The sequence below is a fragment of the Parathielavia appendiculata genome (genome assembly GCF_033297405.1).
Source record: "Parathielavia appendiculata strain CBS 731.68 unplaced genomic scaffold N657scaffold_20, whole genome shotgun sequence".
Lineage (NCBI taxonomy): Eukaryota > Fungi > Ascomycota > Sordariomycetes > Sordariales > Chaetomiaceae > Parathielavia > Parathielavia appendiculata.
In genome coordinates, this window is record NW_026944239.1 from 1 (window position 1) to 18633 (window position 18633).

General features: G+C 55.8%; 8 protein-coding genes across 8 annotated transcripts; 2 read left to right on the forward strand and 6 right to left on the reverse strand.

Annotated features, from left to right (window-relative positions):
* Positions 1-111: 111 nt before the first annotated feature.
* N657DRAFT_603548 (uncharacterized protein) lies at positions 112-2515 on the forward strand. Its single transcript, XM_062790151.1, has 2 exons — positions 112-1243; positions 1303-2515. The coding sequence occupies exons 1-2, from the start codon at positions 152-154 to the stop codon at positions 2206-2208; spliced, it is 1998 nt and encodes a 665-aa protein (XP_062643731.1). The 5' UTR covers positions 112-151; the 3' UTR covers positions 2209-2515.
* On the reverse strand, positions 2496-4105 carry N657DRAFT_674495 (uncharacterized protein; the record flags this gene model as incomplete). Its single annotated transcript, XM_062795756.1, has 5 exons — positions 2496-2542; positions 2606-2717; positions 2889-2919; positions 3207-3307; positions 3932-4105. 5 exons carry the CDS (start codon positions 4103-4105, stop codon positions 2496-2498), a joined length of 465 nt encoding a protein of 154 aa, XP_062643732.1.
* A 462-nt stretch (positions 4106-4567) lies between these two features.
* On the reverse strand, positions 4568-5947 carry N657DRAFT_649527 (uncharacterized protein). The gene has a single exon (XM_062793742.1). It carries the CDS (start codon positions 5493-5495, stop codon positions 4695-4697), a length of 801 nt encoding a protein of 266 aa, XP_062643733.1. The 5' UTR covers positions 5496-5947; the 3' UTR covers positions 4568-4694.
* Positions 5948-6045: 98 nt separating this feature from the next.
* Positions 6046-7419, reverse strand: N657DRAFT_636849 (carbohydrate-binding module family 24 protein; the record flags this gene model as incomplete). The annotated part of the gene is made up of 4 exons (XM_062791465.1): positions 6046-6790; positions 6827-6960; positions 7007-7128; positions 7386-7419. 4 exons carry the CDS (start codon positions 7417-7419, stop codon positions 6046-6048), a joined length of 1035 nt encoding a protein of 344 aa, XP_062643734.1.
* Positions 7420-7904: 485 nt separating this feature from the next.
* N657DRAFT_636850 (benzoquinone reductase) lies at positions 7905-8744 on the reverse strand (the record flags this gene model as incomplete). Its single annotated transcript, XM_062791466.1, has 4 exons — positions 7905-8192; positions 8318-8405; positions 8478-8563; positions 8721-8744. 4 exons carry the CDS (start codon positions 8742-8744, stop codon positions 7905-7907), a joined length of 486 nt encoding a protein of 161 aa, XP_062643735.1.
* Positions 8745-10008: 1264 nt separating this feature from the next.
* Positions 10009-11371, forward strand: N657DRAFT_683972 (NAD(P)-binding protein; the record flags this gene model as incomplete). The annotated part of the gene is made up of 2 exons (XM_062796626.1): positions 10009-10599; positions 11318-11371. The coding sequence occupies 2 exons, from the start codon at positions 10009-10011 to the stop codon at positions 11369-11371; spliced, it is 645 nt and encodes a 214-aa protein (XP_062643736.1).
* Positions 11372-12363: 992 nt separating this feature from the next.
* N657DRAFT_649530 (uncharacterized protein) lies at positions 12364-13231 on the reverse strand. Its single transcript, XM_062793743.1, has 2 exons — positions 12682-13231; positions 12364-12555 (listed from the first exon to the last, which is right to left on the reverse strand). Exons 1-2 carry the CDS (start codon positions 12956-12958, stop codon positions 12509-12511), a joined length of 324 nt encoding a protein of 107 aa, XP_062643737.1. The 5' UTR covers positions 12959-13231; the 3' UTR covers positions 12364-12508.
* A 2998-nt stretch (positions 13232-16229) lies between these two features.
* Positions 16230-18423, reverse strand: N657DRAFT_636853 (uncharacterized protein; the record flags this gene model as incomplete). Its single annotated transcript, XM_062791467.1, has 7 exons — positions 16230-16567; positions 16609-16829; positions 16862-17000; positions 17034-17243; positions 17288-17670; position 17849; positions 18084-18423. The coding sequence occupies 7 exons, from the start codon at positions 18421-18423 to the stop codon at positions 16230-16232; spliced, it is 1632 nt and encodes a 543-aa protein (XP_062643738.1).
* Between the last annotated feature and the right edge of the window lie 210 nt (positions 18424-18633).

The window sequence follows — 18633 nt, forward strand, 5'->3', positions numbered from 1 at the left end:
GTTGATGGTTGAGCGTCAACGAATGGGATGTAGTTAGCGTGCCAAGGCCCTTTAGGCTTCGTGCCTCCGGGCGAAATAAATTCCATCCATCCATCGGCAGCCCCACCACAACTCTCACATCACAAACAAGCGACAGAAGAACAAAGCCGTAATGGCATCCCGACGGGAGATCCTCGACTCGGAAGACGATGGCAGTGACTTTGGTGACGGCCCTCTGTCTGGGAACGAAGATGAGATGCGCCGCAATGACTTTGATGCAGCCCACGAGACCGTCATTGACGCGTCGCACAGCGCGGGCATGGGCTCGACGGACCCCTCTTTTTTCCAGCGTGTCTATGACCAGCAGCAGGCTGCGGTCGATGAGCATCATGTCATTCCCGACACGGCTCCAGTGGTTCCCGCCGCGTCGGCATGGACCGAGCTATCATCAGCACCGCCGCCAGGACAGAAACCCCAAGCCAAGGAATACTCGTCTCTCACATCCATCACTGACCCCATGCCAGCAAGTCGGAGGTCGAAGCAGTCAAGCGACGTGGCCCAAGCGGAGGTGGTTGACTTGACCGATCTCACGACGCCAAGCAAGGAGCCTGCCAGCGGCACAAGCGACGTGTGGGATGTCCCAACCTCGACCTGGTCCCAAAGAACCACCCGGACATATGGAAAGCGCAAGATGGCGCAGCTCAGCCTCGAGTATAGAGCGCCTCCCGAAAACATGCCAGACACCCAGGACCCGTACGCGCTTCCGCAGTCGTCGCCGCCTGCCAGGAAGAAGAGGAACAAGCGCGGCACTCCGTCCAGCTCAGTCCAGCAGCCGCCCGATTCCAGCCCTGTGATGCTGGTACATGTGCCGCCAGAAGAGCCACCCAGCTTGGACAGGCGGACAAGAAGCAGCCGGAAGAAAAAGGCCGGCTTCGGAGTCGGTATTTCTACCACAGAGTCCAGCATGCCCGACACCGCCCCGCCGTCGCTGTATGTCGCCCAGAGCACGCTCACCTCGAGCCAGAATCGGGAGTATGCGGTGGTTGGCTCGTCGGCTGAGGCGTTGCCGGAGGTGTCTGAGACGTTTTTGCCTGGGCAGTCGTCGATGTGGAGAGGGGAGCTGTACAAGTCGAGCGCGGCCACGACGATTGCGTACCCGACGCCGAGTCGGATTGGGTCGTCGAGGCGGCTGGCGGACGTTTTTGAGGAAATGGATGGTGTTGATGTTGCCGAGACGTCTTTAAGCTACGACGTTGGTTACCAGGTTCGTTTGCGATCAATTAACCGGTTGGCATTGGGGAACGGCAACTAACTGTCGAGTAGCAGTCATCGCCCGATGTTCTGACTGATATGGCAGCGGGGAATACTGCGACTGCAACGAGGAGTAGGAGGAAGATCGCATCATCTGGCGGCCTGGGCTCATCAGAGCTAGAGCCGACTCCTTCGGCACGGAGGACGAAAAGGAGGAAAGTTGTCCAGGAAGTGGACAGTGAACCTCGGGAATTGGACCCTCTGGAGGGCAGCCGGGAGGACACTGATGCTCCACAGCACACCATGCATATTGCGGGCGAGCTGGGAGAAGAAGACCACCCTGCCGCCGGCGATGGCATTCAAGCACCACTTCCCGACACCGAACCCACACCCACCGAAGTCGATCCCACGAAGGTGCCAGTGGACACTCAAAAACCAGCCGCCAACAAGGGTAAAAGAGGGCGAAAGAAGAAGGGCGCCAAAACTCAGGGGCCCACTCTCGACGTTGACGAACCGGCAGCAGCGGAGGCCACACCTCAGCGAGAACAGAAGCTTGCAGGACTTCAGGAGCCACCAACGAAGCGAAAGCGCGGCCGTCCGCGCGGATCTGAATCCGCCATACCTCAAGCCGGACCCGTCGAACAAGAACCCGAGCAGCAACATACCGAGGAAGTACAAACCGAAGCTGAACCCAACGTAGCGCCACAAGCCCTTTCAGAAGCTTCTCACAATTCCCAGCGCGATCCAGCCGCAGGCGCGAAGGGAGACGAAGGCGCCGACAAAACAAACAACAACGAGAACGGTCCCCCGGCCAACGATGTCGACGTGAGCGGAAAGCCAAAGGAGAAGGAAAAAGAGAAAGAGAAGCAAGCTGCTAGAGACGTCAAGCCTAGCCTCCAGAAGGTGCAGTATCGCGTGGGGTTGAGCAAGAAGTCGCGGATTGCACCCTTGTTGAAGTCTCTGAAGAAGCCCGTATGAACAGCAGCCACTTAAGTTCAACAACGGTTACGATGTATGTAGCCTGGTGTTGGAGATTTGCTCGCACACTTGTAATCGTTGGCCAGTCGATTCATGGCGGCCTGGGCATCTGGGGTGCTAGAAGCAGGACTTCGCGTCACACAATTCAATCTGAAAGTCTACTGACAGGCTGCTGTTGTTTACAACTTGAAGAATCTGGTGAAAATACTCGAGGGACACAGGGCTACTAACAAGCTGGGTGTACTGGATATCAATTGGCACTCATACGAGTCCTGGTGTATTAGTGCCTAGGCTGACGGGACTGCTCGGCTGCGGATGTAAGAGAAGATAAGCACTCGGTTTGGCACAAAAGTTAAGACAAGATCCCGAGGCAATCGCACCGGTCGCTGGCCCTTACGGGTCTGAGCATCCTGCAGCTTCTGTTGCTGGTCGCGGAGGAGTTGGAAGTATTGCGGAAGGTTGGAGACGTCGCGGATGTCCATTGCTGCTGTCGAAACCGCGTTACTTCGCTGAGGTACAGGTTGCAAGTTTCTGGCAAGAAGGAACTGAACAGGAATCCGATGGTGGTAGTAGTTGGTTCCAGGTTGATTACCGATTTAACAAAGCGTTGTTCGCCGGGTTTCCATCTCATGTCTCGCGGTTGCTTGGTACCCAGAGGGGCATGGAATGAAACGACTCACCTTAGTACCTTGCATCCAGTCCATTAACCACCTGGGCGAAGCAGTAGTGACAAGCGCTGGAAAACACTATCAAGACTCACATGGCAGAAGAGCCCCCATGTTACTGAACGGTGCGTTGGCTGTTTTGAGCCACTGTACAGACGGAATACTGACGTCCTAGTGGCTAGAATCATCGGCAGGATGCTTGTGGCCGTTGACTGACTGCAGTCAGGGAATCTAAGCCGCTGTCATCCCGTATCCTCTTGTCACAGATCTCTTTTACCTCGTACTGGTCCTCCCGGTCGTCATTGTCTAGGGAGGGCGCCCGAGAGTGATCACACAATTCGCCGAGCAGCCTTAAGCTTGGTGTAGTACGTCACCTCAGTGCCGACCGTAGGGGAATACTCCTCCCCATCGACATCGCAATATTGTCGCAATGGCTAACGTTAATCGGAGTTTAAAACCGGAAATTGAGTGGAGTTGTGACAGAATATCGCCAGGAGTTAGTCCAAGCTGGCTTTCAACTAGGTTCTCCCGCAAGTCTGCGGCTTGCGCGAGTCTTCGTCACTGGCGCCTTGCGTCGCCTGACCTCTCCTTCTACTTAGGCGGAAAGTCGCCCTCGGATGGCAAGAACTGGTCCCCAAACATGCAGGCGGTACGGGGCAACGATACGTTTCGCCATGGCCACGGGCCGTCTGGAGACAGGGCAACCACAGATTGGAACAAGCTTACCAATCGATGATTTAACCCACACCCCCCCATCCCTCCGCCAATCGACATCCAACTACCGACTGTCATTACCAGCCACGATGAGGCTGAGGACGAACGTTTTCCATATTTCACTTTTGGAACCAACACCAAGGAACGCACGACTTGCGCAGCACGAAGAGGCTGAAGACAAAGAAGAAGAATGAGACGTCGAAGAAATTCTGGATTCACGCGTCACGTAGGGACAACTCGAGTACCTTGTTAAATGGCTCGACTTTGGACCAGAAGAAAACTCATGGCAACCAGCTTCGAACCTCCACTGCCCTGAGAAGTTGAAGGAGTTCCATCGACAACACCCTGATCGCCCAGGAATGAGGGACTTGCGGACGGAGCGCGCGAGTAAGGGGGAAGGCGTGGTCGTCGCGGAAGATGGGGATGTTGATCTCCAGGATCAGGGGGGCGGTGGAGGGGATTAGCAGGGCGCTGGGGCGGAGGAGGGTGATGGGGGGGAGCGTGGTCGTGGATGTCATGGTGGTTGGTGTGGATGAGGAGGGGGATGGGTGATGATGTTGATTTGGCACAGATACAATTGTAGAACTCGAACTTGTGCGAGGCGAGGAGGCGGGTTGTCTATGTTGCTTGCCGCTGGGGAAGAAAAAGCAGAACCGTGGTTCCCTTTATACACACTTCTCAAGCCCCTCCTACTAACGCACAAGCAGCGGTCATGTCTGGTGCTCTACCATGCTTCTCTCGCCCTTATCCGGCTCCCTCCAGTTCCTGCATTGTCGCTTGGCGTTCACCCACACCACAGCGGCGCGGGTGAGGCTTGATTGCAGGTGTAAGTGGCTCTGGCAAATTATATAGCAGCGCCAAGCCGTGGGAAGGGTTCAAGACCGATTACCCAATCAAAAGCGTGCGCCAAGCCGGCTCTTCGTGATGATGGGGAAGGAAGCCAGAAGCCGCCCCCAAACGGCTGTTGTTCCTTGGCACACCACCACTCCTCAACAAGGAGAGAATTCTACACGACGGAGTGACAGATATTGAACCAGGCTTGCCGATGCTGATTATTTCTATCAGTGGACGCTTGTCCGTATCTCGAGCTCCCGGTTCTGTCATTCGTCATTCGTCATCCGAGCCCCAAAGTTCCTCAAGTGTTTTGCTTCTAGGCCTCTCTCTTTTCCTCTGAGCCTCGAGTCTCATGGCGTTTACCAGTGCAGGAGGCAAATTCAACGAACTGAGGGGGAGCTTCGGTTTGTTGCGCGTGTGGTAGGCCCTCCAATCCGCCTCATCCCAGATCTCCACCCCCTTGGCGCACTGCCATGTCACCATCAGCTTGGTCTTGCGTCCGAAGGGCTTTCTGGTCCTGCCCGGATCCAGATTCATGGTCTCGATGATATCGCCGCGCCGAGCCATCAGGTACGGGTGCACGGTCGAGATGAAGTCGTGGATGGTGACAAAGTTACCCGTCGCCTTGACCACCAGCTGCGTCTTCCGACCCCACGGCCTCTTCAAGCCGCAGCACACCAACAGATGCTTCCCGCCGCGCAGCTCGGCCTCGTCCACGCCCGGCAACGGCCCGTAGACAACATTGGCGGGGTCATACGTCGCGTTGGGGTCCGTGTGATCTCTGTGAATCTCCATCCAGAGGTGGTCCCAATCGTCAAGCGTCTCGACGTAGAGCTTGAGCGACGACACCTTGGGTTTGGTGAGGGGCGCCTGTGCAAAGGCATGTCCCTGGTGGTAGGGCTCGGGCACCTCATCCGGATCGAAAAACCGGTCGCGCGCGAGCGTGATTGCTGTCTCGAGCGGGCCATTGAGGGTCCAGCGGATGCGTCGCGTCTTGGGGTTGAGCAGCACCCGATTCTGGGGGCTGTCTTGCTCCTCGTAGGAGGGCAGCGTAGTCTCCGCGCTGTCGGTCATGATGGAAAACCAGCGGAGGCCTCTGTTGTCTCCAGGAAAGCTAAAGAAAAAAAGGACAAAATGAGAGGAAGATCAGGAGGAAGCGAGTGATCATGGTCTCATGGAAACGAAGAACTTTGGGCAAGGTAAATGGGCCTGCTTGGGTGGGGATGGACGGTTGTGGGGCTGGGATCGGATGGAGTCAGGGGAGTCGGGGACAGCCTGTCCCTGACCGGAACTTGCCAAATTCGGACACAATTTGATACCTGTGGAGAACGCGAATAACTTGAAGGTATACTGTGTAGGATACCTGATCCTAGGTTTTGGGATTCAGTCACTGTTGTACGCGGCCCGGGACAGATAGTCAAAGGCTAAAGCAACACGAACGACCAGGTACTTGACGTAGAAACGAGTTCAGGAACTCTTACTCAACTTGGAATGTGGGCACTAAATGGGTAGGTCTGCCAGCGTCGAACGTTTCGTTTTACATTTCTTGCATGTCTATCAAGGAACATTAAGGTCCAACGCAGAGGAGGCAGATCTGCGAAGAGACTGGAAAACAAACGACATTCTACAACCTGGGCAAGCTGGAAGCCTGGAAGTCTAGGTCGAATAAGCGCAAACTTTCCGTGGGACAGTAACCGCGGTTGCAGGTATAGTTGCACAGGTCGTCGTAGCTGTCGTCGACGCCCGGTGCGGCCTCGCCCGGGGTGCCAAGGATAGACGGTTCTTGAATGGCCGCGCCATACAGGGTGCAGGTGCAGGAACTAGACGGGCAGTACCCGTAGTAGCGGCACGCGTAGCTGCACAAGCCGGCGTAGCCGCCCTCGCCCTCGCCCTGCACGCAGACGGTGCCGGGCTGCTGCACGGTGCTGTAGGGGGTCTTGGTGCACACCTGCTCTGGACAGTAGTCGGCGGCGTACGAGCACACCAAGTCGCACAGGTCGGAGAAGCCCGGCTCGTCCCGGAGGTCCAGCAGGGCGTAGCCTCGGTCGCCGGTCGGGGGCGGCAGGGCGGCTGGCGTGCCTGGGGTGCAAGTACAGGGGTTTGGGCAGAAGCCGTGAGAGCAGGCCCAGGAGCAGAGCCCAGCGAGGCCGCCAGCTCCGGTTCCGTCACTGCAGCTGCTGGACAACATCGGGAGAGGCCGTGTGCTGGTGCTGGTGCTGGTGCTCGTGCTGCTCCTGCTGACGGTGGTCGACGCTGTGGACGACACCGAGGAGGTGACCGTCGTAGTGCGCCTGAGCCACGACCAGTCACAGTTGCCCGACTGACACACGCTCTCGCCACAAAAGTCGGCGCCGGTGCCACATTGGCCGCTGCGGTTACATCAGTCACCCCATTTCCCAGCACACAGCCGGTTGTCATGCTCGCTGCCGCAGGTGCCATCAGTGCTGTAGACTTTGTCGCCGGCGCATAACCCCTCGTAGCACGTGCCGTCCGCACAATCCTCTCTGGCCGGTATGTTAGCGGAGAGGTGATGGCGACACTGAACAGAAAGGGTAGGTAGGTAAGAAAAGAGAAGAAGCGCCCACATACTCCGAATTGCCGCAGGCCCACGTTTCGGAATTACAGCACTGGGCATCCGTGCCGGCGCAGCCGGCGTTGTTGTGCTGAGGACCGCAGAACCCGTCGGGCGACCGAAGTGGCTCAATGACTGTTTTGTGTTGGTTGGCAGGTTAGGTTCGCTCAGAGCTAAGGTAAGGAAGGTGCCTGGAGTTCTAAGGGTTTCTCCAGCCGGCCATCAAGAAATATGGAATATGGACGGCCTCCAAACCTGCACAAAGGGGTGGCGATACTTCTTTGACTCTATGTCACCCCGAGTTGCTGAGACTCAGCTCTTCAGATGTTCAATCTTGATCAAGCATTCCGTTCCCGGAGTTCTTGTCTCCCCGCTGCCTCTCTGTCTCACACTAAGCTCCGCAGCAGACACCCGAATGGCATTCATTTGTACCCGGTGTTACAATACACAATGCAGGACACGGGCTCGTAGATCAACCGTCTTAGCAGGTCGTCAGCATGTTTTAGCGCTCATAGAATACTCATGTAGCTTAACCCTGAGAGCATCTGTGTTCCGCTCTATACCACACCCAATCGCCAGCCGTGGCTAAGATGGAGGTCGCTCCCCGACTCAGGTCGACTAGGCAAGGGATCTCATACATTGGGAATGATTATGGTATATTTATGACTTTATCCGTCTATCAAAAGATGGTTCTCAATCCCTACAAGAGGACGCACTTGGACGGCAGCCCAGAAAGGTTGCCCTCCTTGTCGTCGTTCTCCGGCTGCCCTTGCCGCGGTGTCTGCCGGGCCTGGGCCTTGGTAGCACCGCCGGCCGCCGGTCACGCCGTTCGCGCTCCTCGCGGCGGCATGCTCTGTCACTGCCGCCTCTCCGTTCTCACCGGCCTTCTTGCCGCGTTTGGGACTATCTAGTCAACCGAAGTGCTTGAGCGCGGTTTTGTAGAACTCGGCGCCCTGGATCTCTGCGACCTCGAGCTCTCGGGCGGTGGGCTGGCGCGAGCCGTCGGGACCGGCAAAAGTGCCGGCGCCCCACGGGGAGCCGCCGTGGACTTCGCTGAGGTCGGTCAGCTGGGCAAACGCCTTGGCGTACCCGAAGGGCACGTAGATGATGCCGTGGTGGGCCAAGGTGGACATGGCGGCGAGGGCGGTCGACTCCTGGCCGCCGCCGAGTGAGGCGGTGGAAATGAAGACGCCGGCCAGCTTGCCCCAGAAACCGCCCGAGGATTACTGCTTGCCGGTCTTGTCCCAGAAGGTCTTCCACTGAGCGGGAAGTTGCCGTAACGGGTGGGAATGCCGAGCAGGAAGGCGTCGTAGTTCTCGAGCACTGAGGGGTCCTCGAGCACGGTGATGTCAGCGGGCTTGGAAGGCGCGGACATCTTGGCGAGAACCTCGTCGGAGAGGGTCTCGGGAATTCTGAGAGCATGTATCAATGTCCGGGGTTCTAGCGTTTGCACAGTTTCGTCTTAGAGAGATGTCTCGACATACTGGAACACGTCGCCGGTGCCGCCCGCCTTTTCAATGCCCCTCTTCTCGGCTTCGACTAGAGTCTTGATATGACCGTACATGGAATACTGCAGCACACTTGGAGTCAGTAACCAGCGTTGTGTCGATTCATAGGATTGAGGTGGCACGAGCAGGAGTGCGATTCCAGGAGCCGCTGGGGATCCAGCGCTCCATATGTGGTTGACGCACGCCGCGGTGTGTGAAGGGCGGGAAGGACAAACATACGTAGACGATGGCAATCTTGACCATTTTGATTGCTGGAGGCTCTAGCCTGGATCGAAGAGTATTTGGGTGGTTCTTGCAGTGAAGGCTGATTAGACCCAAACGGTTCACAAGGTGACGGTATCTTGAGGTGAGAGGATACATAAAGAGAGGCAAAGCTGTGATATTGCGACAAAAGGAGGTGACCCCTTTTCATACCTGCTATTCAGCTGAGTGATAGACATGCGGCCTGCCCATTCATCGTAGGAGGGAGGGTCCGCTTCCATCGGAAGCTTGCATTGACCTCGCAATGTTATCGAAGCTAGCATAACCGGGCGCTGACATTGTCATGGATGTGTCAGCGGTTGGCGGGGGCGAGAACAGACCCCAATGGCTTCGAGGCGCCTCGCGGCCTCGAGTTGTTGACCTTGAGGATTACATCGTTGGATCCGGATTAGCCGAGCTGATGTGTAAGCAACCTCGCGCAGAGAACCGTTCCCTTCCTGAGCGGAGAAGGGGGGAGGAGAAGCTCCGTGCAGGGAGCCGTCCAGCAGGGCGGGGCAAATGCCGGCCTAGGCGGCCCAAGACTACACAATGGGCAAAGCTCAGGAGTCTCTATGCACGGGGCGAGGCTCAATAAATGGAACATTCGGCCGCTGCCTTGTCTCCGGAGAGAGTTCCAATAATTGCATGGGTTCCAAGCCGGTCTGCATGGACGTGCCAGACAGGTCCGGTCGACTGGTACGTACCGTCGCAAGACTCGGCTAACAAAGCCAAGACGCCGAGTCCCACCCATGCCGATCTGCAGGTATAAGGTATTTTTGTCCAGCTCGATTAGCCCAAAGGGGAAGCATTCCACCGAGCGGGTTTCAGAAACCAGCTGCACTTTGATATCAGGATGGGAGTGTACGATAAACTCCGATGCTCATTTGTGAAGCTGTTATTGAGAGCAGGAGAAACTTGTCTTTATAAGTGTGCTTGACTTTTCCAAACGAATCGATGAACAAGATCAAAACCTTCAGGTCTAACCAAGATACTCATCGCAATTATCGTATCAGTTTGTCCACATTGATACGCACAGAGCCGACTGAGGATGGTGTCAGTCAACCCCCTTCCACATGTATCCCTCGACCTCAGAGGCAAAGTAGCTATTGTGACGGGTACCTCCAGGGGCATTGGCGCCGAGATCGCGTTCGAATTGGCCCGGCGCGGTGCAAAGGTGAGATCTCTAGCCGCAAGCCAGCCGGACAGTTGCAGCTGACAATGTAAATAGGTAGCCGGCACATACACGTCTCAGGGCAGCTAAAAGACAATGGAAGCTCTCATCGAGAAGATTGATGGTCTGGGCAATGGTTCCAAAGCCATCAAGATCAAGGCCGACTTGAGAGACCCCTCCGTTCCCAAGCAAATTCTCGAGCAGACATTCCAGGCATTCGGCACCGGCGTCGACATCCTCATCAACAATGCAGGTGCAGAGCTTGTCAAGCCGCTGCAAGAGATCACGGTCGAAGACTTTGCTTCCATCTACGACTTGAACGTCAGGGGCCCACTGCTCATGACCCAGGCCGTGCTGCCGCATCTCCGTCGTCCAGGACGCATCATCAACATCAGCTCTGTCGGAGCTAGGTACGGCTTCAAGGATCTGTCAGTCTATTGTTCGTCCAAGGCTGCGCTGGAGGGCTTGACCAGATGCTGGGCGGCGGATTTGGGAGCCGCAGGGCACACGGTCAATGCGGTCAACCCGGGGCCTGTCCAGACCCAGCTGATGGAAAATATCCCCAAGGAGTACATCGAGATGCAGAAGTCGCAAACCCCTGTCGAGAATCGGATTGGAACTGTGGACGACATCGCACAGATTGTCGCTTGGCTGGCTAGCGAGGAGAGTCGGTGGATTAGTGGTCAGGTGATCTCGGCGAGCGGTGGATGGGCAATGTATTGAGATCGCAAGGATGACCACGTCATCCTGAGACATAATGTATCGGCAGGTGGTCACTCTGCAAACAGAGAACGCTCAGAATGGAGATCTGTTTGTAAAATCCACAGTGTCGCCACGTCAGAGAGACGCCCAATAAACCCTTAAGGTTGTTTTGTACTTAGACCAACCAAAGCATCCGAGATTTTCATGCCACGGCGTCCAAGTTCCTGAAACACCCCAACGCAGAAAACCTCCTTAAGTCTTGACAAATCATTCTGCATATTGGCATACACATCCTTGGCTATCCACAAAGGGAACAAGAGGATGATAGGTCCCGATATGCCTCTGTCCCTTGAGGTAAAATAGTCTGCTGCAGAACATATCATGTCTGCGAAGTGTGAACCGAGAGCTTGGGGGCCCCATGGCGTCCCGGAGACCTGCAGGGGCGAGCACTCGAACAATTGCATGCAAGCCACATTCACGTCCTCGTCGAGGTCCGTGACACCTCGACTCATGTCTTGGCACATAGCGTAGCACCTGGCAAGGATGACCAGTCCAGCCCAGAAATGCGTCATGACCTGGGCAGCCAGAAGATTCTGGAAGCGAAATGTTCCGTGAAATAAATATGGCCCCGTGTGTAGGGGTCCATCTACGCAGTGCCAAGCGGAGGGCTGCTGTGCGACAAAGTCTGCAACCATCTTCGTAGTTCAGCGCCCACCGCTTTACCGCGCGCCAGGATATCTCGGAGGCCGTTCTCTGATGGGGTCTGGTGAGATACACTTTTAACTCTGGAAAGGGGGAGGTGGCAAAGGGTAGGCATGGATTTGTTTGTGGATATCCGAACTTGCTCTCTTAATGAGTTCCTCCAGTACAGTTAATAAACTGACACAATGAATGCAGTCGGTCGGTCCTCGGCCTATTCCCCATGCAGAGAGCATGTCATCGCCGCGGTGATGGATCGGTGACGCGTCACGGTGGCTCAGGTTGGATGGTGATACTCGACTGATCAAGGATCAACTAATCCGTAGATGCCATATGATTGAAGATTTGTGGCTGGGAGTCTGTGCGGCTGGGCAGAGGGGCCGAACATCTCTGTCATCTCCTTCCGCCAAATTCCCTGCCACGAAAGCAAAACGTCAGATATGACTTGCTCGACCACGTGAACGACACCTCAAAGTATCTCATGTGTGGCATCATGCAGAGGAAATAAGTAAAAAAGGGAAGAGAAGGGGAGAAAGATTCGGGGGAAATCAGGGAAAGAAATGGTTGAGGGAGGGGGCGCTTGTGGGAGAGGATGTGGAAAATAAGTATGGTAGCCGAACTCGGTGACATCCCTCGATACGGAGGTCTTCCATCCACCAGCCAAGGAGACGCTGCACCCTCTGTCAATTCTGACCAGTCACGGGCCGGATGTTTGCCTTCGTTCCCGGAGGCGCACGGCCGAGCCATTCGCACCATTTATCCTCAGATGTGAGCGTGGGCTGGGAGTAGAATGGCACAATGTGCCGCTTAACGGACGGAGGTAGTCCCTTCGTCATAGCTGTCGTCTCTCGGCTTGATAGACTCGAAATTAATCAGGTCCTTGGACGGCGGGTCGAGATTTGGGCTCAGGGGGACATCGAAATGCTTTATTAGTAAGAGAGGGAAAGGAACTTGGGGGGAAGGGGGGGGGATTCGGGGCGGCGGCGAGAAGTAACGAGGCACGAGGTGGAGTTAGAGGATCAAGGGCCATGGTGAACCTCGCACCGCGTTTTACCAAGTAGGATGAGCAAGAATCACTCCAACCACGTTCAACTTGCTATATACGTATTGTAACCAGCAATTACACCATCTCTGCTTCCTTCCAACACGACCGATCGGACCTTGGCGGGCAGATGCTGGGATCCCGGGTCTGGCACTAACGTCGGCAACAGATGTAGTCGTTTCCTCCGGGGCAAGTAGGGTCTGAAGTGAAAGTTAGTCCCTCGATTACAATGTACCAAGTCGATTGGCCACCAGCTCAGGAGACAGAACTGAATCTGCGTTCCGGCTGAAGCTTGTGCTATTCGCATGGGACTGAATCCAACTCACTGGTCAGGGGCGTTCCGGTACAACCCTCCCTCCAGGTGCAATACGTGTTGCCCTCGGCGCAGCCCTGAAGAAAGCAGCCCATGACGTTGATGGGGTCGCTGGGGCAGGGCCAGTCGCCCGGGGTGCCCTCGGCCGCGTGGCCGCCGCGGCGCTCACACTCGCGGCTGTCGAGACAGATGCACTGCGGACCCCAGGTGCCCGCGCAGCGCCCGCCCACAGCCGCGTAGGATAGCGGGAGGTGGAGAAAGGGGAGGGCGAGCACAACCGAGAGCTTCATGGGGATTGGGGTGAGAGGAGCTATGGAGAAGAAGCAGAGAGGTTCTCAAGGGCAAGAGAATGATAGATTATGATAGAGACTTCGCAGTCTTGGAGGAGCTTGTGAAGATGGCCGAAGACAAGAGACACCATGCTCACGGGCAGCCTTTTTATACCGAATGTGCATCATGGTTGCTATGATTAAGAGATTGTAGGTGCGGTGTAATTGTGTAAGGCCGTCTTGGAAGCTGGAGAACCATCGTGGCCTTGTTGGTTGCGCCGTGTTCGCTGAACAAGGTACCTTAGGTTGTTCATAGGGCTAGCCAACGAGAAGTCATCAATATATTATGTGAGGCCGAAAAAGGCATGCTCTGCACTGCAGATCTTGGCGAACGTAAGCAGAACGACGTTGCTTACACCCTAGGGATTCTCCCGAACAACTACAAGGTCTCCTCCGTTCGGGAGCGGCGCAAAGGATAAGCCGCTTTAGACGCCACACAAACCCTACGGATATTAGAGTGGTCTTTCGGCGACCAAATCCCATCGCCCGCCTGGAGCATGTGCTCTCGCTGGCTGCTAGGACTGGCGGCTTGCAGCGTAACAGGCGGTTTATGGAACGCATGGAGCTGGCCGGAGATAGGTTCGTATGCTCCCCAGCTTGGGCGGCCTCGGTGTGACGGGCCCCTTTGAGATGGTCGATAAGGAGGGGAAAAGTGAGAGTACCTACGTTAGGTAGTGTGCACGTGCAAGAAGGATCTGGACAAAGAGCATGACTGTGTGGCAGACGAGACTGAGATGTATTTGGTTGTCAAACTTCTTGCACCCGGTACCATCCATACTCAAAGCAGGTCATCGACCGAACCTGAAACCCCATCCCTGTCCTGGCCAAGTCCCACGGACGTCCACGAAACCCAGGGCGTCGAGAAGCTACCACATCAGCAGGCTCGAAAGGCGTCCATGGACCTTACTCGGTATTGGCACCAGTAGCGAGCTGAGCAGCGGCCATTACTGGCGTGTTAGGTCGAGAGTTGACCTGACAAGCATGTAACTGGTCGGCCTCATCCACGAACGAAGGGGCCCGGGGTGGGAAGAGGGGAGGCTCGGCTGCTTGACAAGGCCACCACGTACCTCTTCAACAACGGGGCTGATTTTATCCTTAATGTCCTTGTCCTTCATCTTCTGCTCAATGTCCGCAAGCTCCGCTGCTGTGCGGAAAGTTGGGGAAGAGGTGTCTTCGACCACCTTGGCGTCGTTCAAGGCACCGGTGCAGCTGGGCCGCAACAATGTTGAAAAGGTGTGTTCAAGACATGTCAGGCACCAAATTGTAGGCCCATTAAGGTTTTCGTGTGTAAAGAGGAAGAAGAAAAAAAGAAGAGGAGAAGAAGAAGAAGAGGAAATTGAAGAGCAAGAAGAGGAAAAGCAAGGGGAAGAAGAAGAGGGAAGTAAGGCACCTGGTAAGCTTAGAGTATTGAGGAATTCCATCGAGTGACTCACCTCATGGATGTCGCAAGCTGAGTCGAACCTTGTCACTTTTCTAGCCAGGCATAACGCATCCGAGTGCTTGACGCATTTCCCATCCTCCTTCCAAACGGAGCGCCGGTTCCAAGGTCTGCGTCCCTTTCCATCAACAAAGCAACCCCCCTTTGTCACTTCAACATGTCTGAAGACTTGAGGCGTGCCATCGCCATTTCATAGGTTGAGAGGCTTTCACAGCTCGAGAACCGGAACAGCGTTCGCAGCAAATGGGCACCAGGAGCATGGCAGGCCGCCGCTATATACAACTCAATGCCCAAACCCGAACCGCGATATCCAGTCATCATCAGCGGCGACAGCGTGTTCAAGACCCCAGATGACCTGCGCGAACATCGCCCCTAGTTTCTGAGACGACGGAAACGGATCTTAGAACCCTTTCCCGACAAAGAGGAATGAGCATGGGCCGCGCAAATATTCCTGATTTCCAACGTCAATTGGGAGCAGTCCTATGACATGAAGAAGCACACAAAAGGGGAGTCGATATGTCTCTGGTTCCATGGGGAGAGGAGAGCTGGTTGGCTCGACCGGTCTGCGAAGGTTGAAGGTGCGGAGGATGAAAAGGCGCGAGGATCAACATTGAGGTCGTGCGGGGACAGCACAGCACTGGTGTCTTGGTGTGGTGTTGTCAATGAGGAGGGAAAGCAATCCACAACCTCTGACGGCGCTCAACGCCGACACTCCCTCCTACTTGACCAACCCACGAGACACAATCCAAAGTTCTGCCGACCACAAAACCACTGGGCACCCCGCAGGAAACGGATCAGTCCTCACCTCGCGTCGGATGCAGCCCAAGACAGGCCTCCGATGTGGGAACGCCGAGCTTGGCCTAATGCAAACGTCACAGGCGCCTTGAACGCAGCTCGATATCTCCCACGCCGAAGGTCCGTCGACGAGAATGGATGTGGTGACGAGCTGTTGGGATACCGGGAAGAGGTTTCAAGAGAAAGAATCAAGTGCGGCATACATATTGCTTGCTCAAGGACGGTAAGGAGAACGGCTGGTTTTACGTGCGTCGGCAGAGTCTCAACAAAGCGTCGGATCACCGAGTTTTTGTTCTTCATCAGGGCACTGGGTCGGCTTCTTCAAGGGGATTTGAATCCGGAACAGGTAGAAACACCCAGAACAAGGCTATCATGAGATAAATGAGATTTCCATCTCTTTGAGTGCCTGGGCATGCAATCATCTTGAGACGATATGACATCAACTAACTCGTCCATTTGGACTCACAACCTAATCCTCGGCGGCCGTACCATAAGCGCACCCATTTCATTCTAACTTCAACTCTCTGCAGACAGTCGGGGGGCCGTTCTGTGCCCAAGAACCACTTGCTCGCGAATAAGGGTTAAGGTACCTCATGGGTGAGACGCAAGGGAGAAAAGTATTTACCCAGAAATGGAGCACAAAGTAATCCTGGTTGTGCCGTGGTCATTTTTCGCCTCTTTTGCCTCCTGACATTGTGACTACTTCATACCTCGCAACCTTCTCCTGGGACCAGACAGCCTGGCGCCTGGCCAGCATGCCCTCAACACACGAGACACACAGGCAACCAGTTGTTGATTCCGCTGCTTCCCCGAAGCATGAACAAGATGCGCTGTTTCCAGGTGAGCGTGGTGAAAACGGCTCTGCAACATCATGCCAGTTGAAGAAGAACTTGTCTTCCCGCCCCCTGGAAACACGAAGGATCTGATCCATGCACCATGCCTAAGCGCTCCGAAGCGCCAGGTACCCTCCTTGACCGACCCAGAGCACGATGCTACAGCTCAGCTTCTGCCTGCTTCCAAGAGACACAGACGATTGCTGATCCACGAGGTCCTCTCGCTGTACGGGGATTGAAAGACAGTCGAGTAGGGTTGGCCATGAACTAGGCCCGTCCAAGGCTTCAGGTTGACATCAGCGGTCATGGGCATTGGGCCCGTCACCTCCAGCCCGAGCATGAAGTATGCAGAGATCAAAGATTTCTCCCCACCAGGCTCCTCTGGAGCGTCCTCCTTCTCTTTCACCTCGCAGTTCATCTCGCGTGTGATGACGCGGCCTTCGACAGTGAGAACAGCCAGCTGGCAATTGAAGTCCTTGGCCTGCAACTCGGGCATGGGAGAATCTGTCTCGTTAAATCCAAGCCACCCCTTGGCAGAGACGTACGAAACGGGTTTGATAACTCTAACCAGCTCCAAGTCGGCGCGTAGAAGTCGTCGTGCATTTTGCACGGCACCTTCAGCCTGTCGGACGTTGCATCGGCCACCCAGCACGGGTCCTCAATCAGGGCATGCTCCCGGATGGACTTCCAGCCTTTGATGCGCATGATACGCGTCGTGACAGCATCCATCGCCGGCCGCCGATCGGCGGCATTGGTGATACCACGCCTGGTAACTCCTCGACGAAGTCAAACCACGACTGGTGCGTGATGTTCTCGAGCTGCGCGCCCCACGAGTGGCCCGTCACTCCCGGCCCGAACCCTTCCCAGACCGGGTGGGCATCACACCCGAACTTGAGCGCTGACTGGGTGAAGTTGGTGCGCGTCGAGAGCATGCGCTCTTGCCAAGTTCAGGCCCGGGCCGGGATCCTACCGTAGCCGCCGCCCCGAGACTCGGATCCGAGACGATGCGAGCGATGGCGCATGGAGAATCGGAGCTTTCTGAGATTGTTGGCGCTGATCTCAAGAGTCATGGGCTCCCATTTGGCGTCGCGGGGAGTGAGGATGCAGTCGTTTTCGGTTGTTGCGGAAGCGAGGCATGAGTTATGGTGGCGTCGCCGTAGATGTCGCCCATCTTGGGTGCCTGCCGGGCAAAGTCGCCGCGGTTGCCCAGGATGATGCAGAGACGGTCGATCCAGAGATACTGGAAGCTGAGACCGCGGGATATGGTGACGTCGTCTTGGAAGAGTGGCGGGAGGTCGTGGTAGTCAATGCCAGCCTTACGCACGGCTAAGATGTCTTCGTTGGTGAGGAAGGTTGCCGGGGGCACGGGGCCCCAGCAGTAGCTTAATGCAATGTATGGGACCTGAACGGATCCTTGAGGCTCAATGAGCTGAGTCCCACTCGCAGTGTGAGGTAATTTGAGCCAGATGACTCGATATAGAAGGCGCGTGAGGAGTGCGGCGAGCGAGCACTGGTGGTTTTCCATGCAATTCTCGACCTGTTCTTTCATGAAGTGGAAGGATTCGTAAGATCCGGCATGGGGAAAGTTGTCGGAAGCGACACCGAGTCTAATCAACTCATCTAGAGTATAGTCTGTGCAGACAAGAGAGAGATCTGTCAGTTCTTGTCCAATGAAGGAATGCGAAGAGGTTTGGCTCGGAAAGTAAAAGCACTCACCACCAACCGGAGCTCCTCTTGAACAACGCTAGGCCGGTAGATTTCAACTTCGACTGAACTTGTACCCACACTGCTCATCGTTGTTTCTCACGAAGATATCAAACGTCAATTGCCCCTCGGGCAGCACAGTCCGTACGTCAGTGCTTCCTCTGGTCCTACGGTCACGCTCCCCACCGCACCAATCTCAAAACGAACCACCAGCGGAGGCCAGGCGCGAGGAACACATGAATAAAGGCCTTCTTCTCCCCCCATCCCGGTGCCATAGCACTCAAAGCCGTAGCCATGTTGCAGGTAAGACACCCACCCTGGCTCGATTCCACCAGACCGGTTCCCTTGTCGATCTGGAAATGCACCACGGGCGTATCGTGCGGGACTTTGAACTCGAATCTCGCCCAAGGCCGGTCCCTGCGCTCGCGGTTATGTTGGGGCGGGACCTGGAAGGGATCCAGGTTGAGGCACACGGGGCAGAGCGAGGCTGGCGTGAACTGGACGAACTTGCCCGGGTTGACCTGGACGAAGGTGGATGCTGGTTGTTGCAAGATGGCAAACAGGCTGTCCATGCTAGAGACGTTGAGGGTATCGCAGACGACGATCTGGAGGGATTGCTTCTTGGTGCGTCGGAAGGCGAGACGTTGCGGGTCCATTGCTTGGCGTGGCTTTTCGTTTCATGCGGTTTCATTCTGGAGCTGAGCCTGGCGTTGATGCACCTCTGGCGATAGTTGTTGCAATTCCTGGGGAACGTGAGGTTGGTTGGATGACGGATGGGAAGCGGTGGGAGAGTGGTCTTGGCCGCGACTCGTCCCGACTCGTCTCTCCCTCCTTTTTCATCTTTTGAAACAACAACTTCATCCTGA